Source organism: Panthera tigris, chromosome X (genome assembly GCF_018350195.1).
Source record: "Panthera tigris isolate Pti1 chromosome X, P.tigris_Pti1_mat1.1, whole genome shotgun sequence".
Taxonomy (NCBI): domain Eukaryota; kingdom Metazoa; phylum Chordata; class Mammalia; order Carnivora; family Felidae; genus Panthera; species Panthera tigris.
This window is the reverse complement of record NC_056677.1, coordinates 42,775,001-42,783,940: the sequence shown is the minus strand read 5'-3', so window position 1 is coordinate 42,783,940 and position 8,940 is coordinate 42,775,001. Positions and strand designations below refer to the sequence as shown.

At 47.4% G+C, this 8,940-nt stretch overlaps 1 protein-coding gene across 1 annotated transcript; it reads right to left on the bottom strand.

Moving 5' to 3' along the window:
- Window positions 1-512: 512 nt before the first annotated feature.
- USP27X (ubiquitin specific peptidase 27 X-linked) lies at window positions 513-3,787 on the bottom strand. Its single transcript, XM_042973943.1, has 2 exons — window positions 3,684-3,787; window positions 513-3,161 (listed from the first exon to the last, which is right to left on the bottom strand). Exons 1-2 carry the CDS (start codon window positions 3,785-3,787, stop codon window positions 803-805), a joined length of 2,463 nt encoding a protein of 820 aa, XP_042829877.1. The 3' UTR covers window positions 513-802.
- Window positions 3,788-8,940: the final 5,153 nt, after the last annotated feature.

Here is an 8,940-nt window from a genome sequence, read left to right as displayed (position 1 = left end):
CATTGTACAGATGAGAAAACAATCGCAAAGAGGTTCATTGATTTGCTCAAGTATATCATACAGCTTTTTTTTTAAACACTCACACACTATACTCTTAGCTGATGCCTGTCTGTGTTGGTTGCTTATCTTACAGTATTTTTTTTTTGTCTTCTCTACATTTGGAGCAATTGCTCCCCTTATACAAGCCCCCTTCCTTCTTCACCTTTCACTAGCCTCGTGGGATTTTCTTTTTTTTTAATACTGCATTTAATAGCACAAAAATCACGAATACAAAGAAACTGGCAAAGGTGTTTGTCAATGAGATATCCTTGCCTCCTCCACTTTTCTGCTTTCAGACCCATATACGTAATGGGCTACATTTGTATAGACTTTTCTCCCCCCCCCTCCAAACATATAACTGTTATGTGATTGGTCAGTTGAAGCTGAAACACCCATGGAGAAAGATGTTTTACAGTTACAAGGGCACACACCCCCCCCCCAAACCACCCCCCTCCCACCCCACACTTTCCCACACAATCTTTTGGAGGAATATAGGATATGTACCAGTGTCAGGATTTCCCTGCTCCTGCCTTCCCCACCTAGAGCATTCCTGCCATTGAATTCTCCTTTAAGTGACTGTTTAGACTAGAGCCTCTTCTCCCGCCCCGTCTACTTCTCTTCCAACCAGGACCTTTTAGACACTGGGTACTGTTCAATTCTTACTCTGTCAGGCCCATGGGCCATGCAAGTAGGTCCTTTAAATCTCGAAGCCAGTTGTAGTATAGGTGTTCTCATCTTCCATTACAGGTAGGTCTGTGTCGCTTCAGTAGGCTTGTGTATTCATTTCTTTCACTTTTTCTGACTCATGTTCCAGGACCTGTTTGTGATAGAACAGTAAATACCCTTCACTGTCCAGAACGTCCTTAATACTGGCCTTGGTGATGACGGCATCATCACACTTGAACCACTGGTCCTTGTGGTGCCGGATGAAGCTGGTGTAGTGGCCACTCTCCAAGGTTCCTTGGTGATTAACCACAGCAAACAAGGAATACTTATTCTCATCGTTTCCACTATTGGTTGGCAGCTGCAACTGTCCATTCATCCTGCTCTCTTTACTCGAGGCCATAAATGGTGTCATATCCAGCTCCAGAGGAAAGGATATGTATGTAGTGATCTTGCGCCTCTGTTTGGCCGAGTGTTCAAACCGTTTGAAATGAAAACAGGCAACAACAGGTAATTTATTCATCGTGAGCTGTTTGGTAGATTCCTGGTAGCTTTGGCAACTACCACATTTGATTTTGGCACTGCTACCTAAGTGCTCTGGCCTGGTAAACCTTCGCAAGCAGTCCGTGAGGGTGGTGATTCCTGGTATGTGGCTTTCCCCATTCACACTGCTCTCCCTCCCTGGGCTCATGGGCCAGAAGGAGGTGCAAGAGCCAGGCAAGTCCAAACTGATGTCCCAGCATGGGTCTATGGTGGTGGAGACGCCATGGCAGGCTTGACAGGTGACATCAGACTGCAGGCCACCTGTGAAGATTTGGTCTATGATGCAGTTACAGTGGTTGGGATTGTTGGCAGCCTTCCCGGCATCATCACCTTTGCAGTGCCTGTGCAGGACATCTAACGCGGCAATGAGGAACTCGTGGGCATCCTGTTGCCTGTATCCTGCTAAGTGGCGAGCATGTATCCATACCAGGTGCAGTAATTTATAAGGAACGTGAGGAGATGGGTTTCCAGAATACAACTCCCGGAAAAGCGAAGACATCTCACAGACCAGACACAACTCAGGACTTGGCATTTCACATCTGTGCCTGTCGGACAGGAAGAAATCTCTCAGGATCGGAGTATGGGTAAGGGCCTGGACGATGCAGTTCATAAAGCACGTGTTGCCAAGATTGATTAGTCCTCTTAAACCGATGGTAAAGCTGGAGGTGATTCTTCTTCTCCTTGGGTTGTGTCCCAGCAGTTCTAACTCGGGTTTGGTTGTCTCCCAGGTTGGATATTTCTCACCGAGTCCTGGCATTGAACACTGCTGGTGAGAAACCTCGGTTGAGGTGGAGGCCTGTAATTTCAAAGCTTCTCCTTGCTCTTCTTTGGCAATTTGCTCAATGTCTCTGTCATATACATAATCCTTACACATAAAGCAGTATATACCTCCATAATAAAGGTCTACGGCTAAGTTGTGTTGTTTTGTCTCGGCGTGCTCATGAATGTGTTTCTCTGTGAAGCAGCCAAAGAAGACACAGGAAAGGCAAGAGTGAAGTCTGTTCAAATGGGTGCCACACACATGGCAGATGCACGACTTTGCCTTGCTTTTCCTGGTCTCTGGGGTTCCACACCACACGAAGCACTGGTAGATCACCCGCAGTTCCTGCCTCCAGTTCTCTCCCACCTTAAAGCTGTTCACGTGGGAACAGCCTGGTGGACCCACAGCGAAATCCACATCCAGGCATCCGCCCCCAGGGCCGCGCCGGGGCCGGGGCCGGGGCGGGGGCCGTGGCCTAGGCTGCGGCGGGGTACGGAGCCGGGTCTGTGGCCGCGGCCGGGGTCGGCGGCGGGGGGCACGACTGCGCCGCGGAGAGGGATCGGGGGGCCGCGGGGGTTCGGAGGGAAGGGTGGGGGGAGGAACCTCGTCGCTGCTGCCGCCACCGCCGCTCCGCGCTGGGTTCTCATCCTCCAGCTCCTGCTTCGGCTCCCCCTTCGGCTCCTGCTCCGCCTCCGGTACGGGCTCGGGTTCGGGCTCCAGCTTGAGCTCAGCCTGGCGGCCCAGACCCTCCGCTGTCTCCACGTTCCCGGCGGTGTCCACCTTCCCCGCCGCCTCCACCTTCCCCGCCGCCTCCACCTTCCCCTCCACCTTCGCCTCCGCCTCCACCTTCCTCTCCGCCTTCTCCGCCTTCTCCGCCGTCTCCGCCGTCTCCGCCTCCTCTACCTCCTCCGCCTCCACTGGCGGCGGCTCCTCCCCCTGCTCGCAGGGCTCGGGCGGCCACTGGGCGTGGCGGCTCGGGGGCCACGCAGACCTGGGGTGTCCCCCGCCCGGCCTGAGGGAGCGCGGTGGCTGTGACAGCTGGACCCAAAAGGGACTTTCACTGAAGGAGGCGGCGGCGGAAGCAGGCGACGCCCCCCGGGAATCCTCCCGAAGTAGCCCCCTAGCGGAGGCCGCTTCAGCAGCCAGGCCCCGTTTCCTTTAATTCAGTATTTCCCAAACTTGCTTGTTCACGAGAATCACGTGGGGAGCGTGTTAAAATTACAGATTCCTCGGCTCCACCCGCAGACGTACTGAATCAGAATCGCGAAGGGAGGTGCTCCGGAACCTGTATCTTTAACTAGGGCCCGGGAGGATTCTTATGATCAGGCAAGTTTGGGAAACACAGCTCTAATTCATTGAGGCTGGCGGGAAGGGGGGCGGGGACCGCGCAGTCTCTTTGAGGCGCTTCCAGTTCTCAGCTCCAATCGCAGCTCTGACCCCCTTCATCGTCTCCTCCCCTTTCCCCGTCCTTCCCTTCGTCCATGCAGCTTCCCCCAGCGCTGCGGGGCCGGGGACGGAGGAATAGTAAAGTCCAGAAAGCTCTCTGGGGCTGTGAAATGTCCCCTCAGAGGCCAGGTCCTCAGGAGCAGTCGGAAACCATGATAGGCCATCATCCCTACAGCTGAGCCTGCCCCCAGCCCTGTCCCAGGCTCCCTCCCACCCCAGGTCCTGTCCTCACAGATAAGGACCAGGTCCATTCTGGGGGCGGGCCTGGACCCCACATCCGGAGAGGCAGAGCTCCCAAGGTTGCTGGGCCCGGAGAGGCACATCCCTTTTGCCCATCTTATTGGTGCTCTGCAGAATCTATGCCTGCTCCTCAACTCCCCGGGCTCCAAAGGCCGCGGGTGGGATGAGGGTTTGGCAGTATGCCCTCTGCCCCAGCAGACGCTGAGCCGCCCGGGGGCACCAGAAGGGACAGGCCATGCCTACTGCTGGCACCTCCCCTACCGCTGAGAAAGGGGAAGACACCGCCCCAAGACCCCCAAGTCTGGCAGAGAGCCCCCGATAGGCAGCAGGTGGGAGTAGGGGGTGGGGAGCAGCTTCGTAGTTGTAGCAGCCAGCAGGGGGAGGGGGCGGGCCTGGGTCTGAGACCTCCTGCACTGAGCTGCTGGCAGTGGAAAGTGGCCACAGGTGCTGGTCCCAGGGAGTCAGGAGGGGGCTCAGAAGAGGTAGATAGCCAGTGTTCTAGGAAGAGTCAGTTTCCTGAGTCCCGTAATGGCTGGCCTTGACCCCGTATACACAGTCTGGCTATGGGGCTGTGCTGCCTGAGTTTACCCTAGCAGACTTCTCCTTGGTTGGCACTGGACATCACCTCTCAGCCGGCCCCTTCCTGCTGGGAAGAGGTGGTGCCTAAGCTTCCTGGAGTTAGCAGCGAGACTTGGTTGTCAAGAATTATGCGCCCTTAAGGAGAATGAGATGCTTGGCTCCCATACAGCTAAGGTCCCCCAGAGCTGCCATGGTGCCCTGCCTTCCAAAGCCAACTCTTGCTTCAATTCCTTGAAGCACCCCAGCATCTTTCCAATAAATGCCTGCCCTTTGTGACCTGCAACCAGAGGAACTGCAACTAGCATACCCACTGAAGAAATCCTGCTCCTGCTCCTAATGCTGCTGCTAAAAATGCCTGAGGTCATGAACTGGAGGGAGGAGGGGGAGGTAATCCATCCCACCTCCCCAGAGTGACAGATATCAAAGAGACCTAAAGATCTCTATGTACCTAAGACTGTCTACCCCTGAAGACTAACCAAAGCAACCTGACTACTTTATTATCCAACCTCCAGCAGAAGCCCACGTGTCCAGGAGGTTCTGGAACGGGGGAGGGGGGGGATGGCTTTGCCATCATTCACTTAGCAAATGTGTTTTCAAAAGCTCCAACCCAGAGCCAGGTGTTGTACTAGGGGCTATGGGCATCACTGAACCAAACAAACTTGCCCCAGGGCCACAATCAGGGCTGGGTTCCCCAGTCAGGGCAGACTAAGGAAGTGTCTAGGTCACCAGCAGAGAATAGGCACCAAAAACAAAAGAATCAAGAAAAAAATATCGGAAACAGTTTGACATTTGATTTTTTTTTTAAGTAGCCCCCATGAGAAAAGTCAGAATTTTGTTGTACTTCCTTACATTTCTTTCCTGATTGCATGTTGCTTTTGACGTGAATCACGTTCAGGGGTGGGGGTGGGGGTGGGGGTGACAGCCTAATCCTTTTCATGCTTTACACTTGCTTGCCTGTGTCTCAGTTCAGTCCTGCGCAAGTGTCACCGTGTCTGTCTCACAGCGACCTGACTGAAGGCTAGCAGAAGGGGCTGACTTAAGGTAAGACCCCTCCTCATGCAGCCGGGGCGCCTGGGGTTGAACACAGTTCTGACCACAAGGTGGCAAAAGAGTATATGACACTTCCTGGGATATTTATTTTGTATAAACATACATAAAACTATCAGTTTATATCAAAATACACTCTAAAATATTTTTTCATCTCTTTTTTTGCAGTATAGCTGGCATACAATGTTATGTCAGTTTCAGGGGTACAGCATAATGATACAATTCTATGCATTACATAGTGTTCTCAGTGATAAATACAGTTACCATCTGTCACCATACAAAGTTATTACAATGTTATTGACTACGTTCTCTATCATGTACTTTTCATCCCCTGTGACTTACTTATTTTATAACTGGAGATTTGTGCCTCTTAATCCCCTTCACCTATTTCACCCATCCCCCCACCCCCCTCCTCTCTGGCAACCACCGGTTTGTTCTCTGTATTTATGAGTCTGTCTCTGGTTTTTCTGTTTGTTTGCTAAACCACATTGCTTTAGAATGCAGAAACAAATAGTCAAAATGTAAGGAAAAGCAGGGAAATGATTATGAGAAGAGTCAGGAGAGCGATTCTTTCTTGAGGACAGATGAGAACTATGATCAGAAGGGACACCTTGGGGCCTTCAAGTGTGGAGCGATGTCCTATTTTTTTCTTAAAAATATTTTTGGGGGTGCCTGGGTGGCTCAGTTGGTTAAGTGTCCAACTCTTGATTTCGGCTCAGATCATGATCTCAGGATTCGTGAGTTCTAGCCCCAAGGGTGGCTCAGTGCTGTCAGCGCGGAATTCTTTCTCTCCCTCTCTCTCTGCTCCTACCCCCCCTTCCCGCTTGTGCTCGCTTGCACTCTCTCTCTCAAATAATAAACATTTAAAAAATATTTTTTAACCTTGTGCTCCTTCACACATTTTTAAGTTGCCATCTAAAATTTTGCATCAAAAACGTCAGCTGCAAATAATGTGATTTCTGACAAATGTTAACATTCACAAACAAAACTGTTATGCCACCATTTTACCTGAAACTAGGGAAACCCAAATACCTTAATGATTTGAGAGCCACCATCATCTGTTTTAAAAATTCATAAATGAGTTCTTGATGGTAGGAAGTTGTAAATTTTTCCTTTTCTCCCTAAGTTCTCAATTCCATTTTAGTCTTCTAACAGAATTTTACCCCAATAATATATTTTTTTGCACTGGAAATTATTTTATTGACAATCCTATTATATTTCCATGCAGGGAAATATATTTTGCTATTTAATTTGCATGTATATATTTTGCTATTTAAATGCTTTTTAAATGTTCCTGTGAACCTAAAGCTCTAAAGGTTGTTTAAAAATTTACTCCTGCTTGGGGCACCTGCCTGGCCTAGTCAGTGGAGCATGTGATTCTTGATCTCAGGATTGTGACTTTGAGCCCCATGTTGGGTGTAGAGATTACTTAAAAATAAGATCTTTTAAAAATTTTACTCCTGCTTGAATTAGGACAATTAATATTAGAATATGATAGATCAAAAATTATAAATATATTACAAATTTTGATAGGTAATTATTCGACATAAAAATTAAAATGTATTAGAGATAGAAAATCCCTTCTTTGAAAAAAGTTAGTGGGTGTCTCCATGGGTAAATATTGCTTATTGCTAGAATGAAACAGGATTCAGTATCAATTCTCTTTCTACTTTTTGTTTGGCTAAATGTTAGCACACAGAAACCTCGGTTATATAAATAAGTAAATGGGAATGGACGTTTGTTTTAGCAATGTCACTCAAGTCTCTGAGTTCCTTTAGAGATCTATGGGGGAGGGGATTATACAATGATTTATCTTCAAAATTATTTTCCCTGATTTATCAGCTGACAGCTCCAATGGGTTATCCTTCGGTTTCACTGGAAGCCATCTGAACTGCAAAAGCATTTGATCCCCATTCATTTGTTAGAGCAATTTTTTTTTTCTTCACCATTGACAACAATGTTTGGAAGTGTCTCTCTGGTGCCCTGAGGATTTTATACTGCGGGGCAGTGCACCCAGGTAAGATTCTGGATGGATAAAAGGAATGCTTTGTTTTGTAAAGTGCACAAAGAACCAGTTTGAAAGGGGAGATGGAAAGAATCAGCTTGATTCTGCCACCACGTGTGTTCTCTGGCAGATCAATTTTAGGAAATATGAAATAGGAAATTTGAGGATAAAGAAGTTTATCCCCTTAAAACTCTAAGTGCTTATTTGCCCCGGGGAATGTCTACCTGTGTCCCCAGGTTAATGCACACTCTACTTTTAAGGTTCCTGGTTTCTATTTATTATTATAAAAGTAATGTGTACAATATCTGTGGTTTTTTAAAAAAAGGTTTACAAGAAGGCATAACATGAAAATTTAAAGTCCCTCTCTTCCCTGCCAATCACACCCAATCTATTCCCCTGAAATGACCACTTGTTAACAGTTTCTCATTTCAGAAATTTTCTAGGGAAATACAAGCATGCTGTATACATTTATCCTTTTTATGAAATATAAATGGGACTGTAAATACATATTGATCTACAGATTAGCACTGTACATTGGGCATCAGACAGTTTTCTCCAAGTTGATCTACATATCCAAAGCAATGCCAATAAAAATTCCAATGAGTTTTTAGGGGAAGACTTTCACAAAATTAATATAGAAGAATAAAAGGCATTTCCCCCCCCCTCCTAGTTTCCCCTTCTTCCTCCTGGAAATGAGGGTATAATGACTATAGCTGAGTAGCCATCTTGCAACCAAGGAAATGATTACCTCTGGACCTATTCTTACATGAGAAAAAAAAATGCCATTTTTTACCAACTCTAAGAGGTATATCTCTTCATTCATATTTCAACATCTCTGAAATCTTTGAGTGACAGTTTATGATTCTGCTTGGCAGCATTTTCTTTTCTTTCTTGATGGTACATATAATAATGGCATGTCTTGGGGCGCCTGGGTGGCTCAGTCGGTTAAGCGTCCAACTTCGGTTCAGGTCATGATCTCACAACTCATGATTTCAAGCCCCATGTCAGGCTCTGTGCTGACAGCTCAGAGCCTGGAGCCTGCTTCAAATTCTGTGTCTCCCTCTCACTCTGTCCCTCCCCCACTCATGCTCTGTCTCTCTCTCTATCTCAAAAATAAATAAAGATCTAAAAAATTAAATTTAAAAAACAATGGCATGTCTTACAGTTGATTATGTTTTAGAATCAATATCACGCTTGAAACATCATCCTATTTGAGCCTTTGTTATTTGGATCCCAGTCATGTATAGGTGATTACAATTCTAAATGATGGCAAGCTTTCTATTTTACTCCTAGTATGTCCCAAGTCCTTATCCTAGCCTTTAAAGCCCTAGAGAATCTGACCACGGTCTCTTAGACCTCACTTCCTATCAATTCAGCCTTGCCCCAAACAAACTGGATTTACTGCTCTTCCTTGAATAAGCTAAGCTGGCTCCTGCTTCTAAGCCTCTGCCTTTGTTGTTTCCTCTGCTTAGAAAGCTCTTACCCTAGAAATCCTTATGGCTTTCTCGCTTACTTAAGATTACTCCTTAAATGCCACCTTATCTCAGAGTCCTTCCTTGATCTCTATATAAAATAACACCTCATCTCTGCTTTGTCTTCAAAATACTATCACCACATG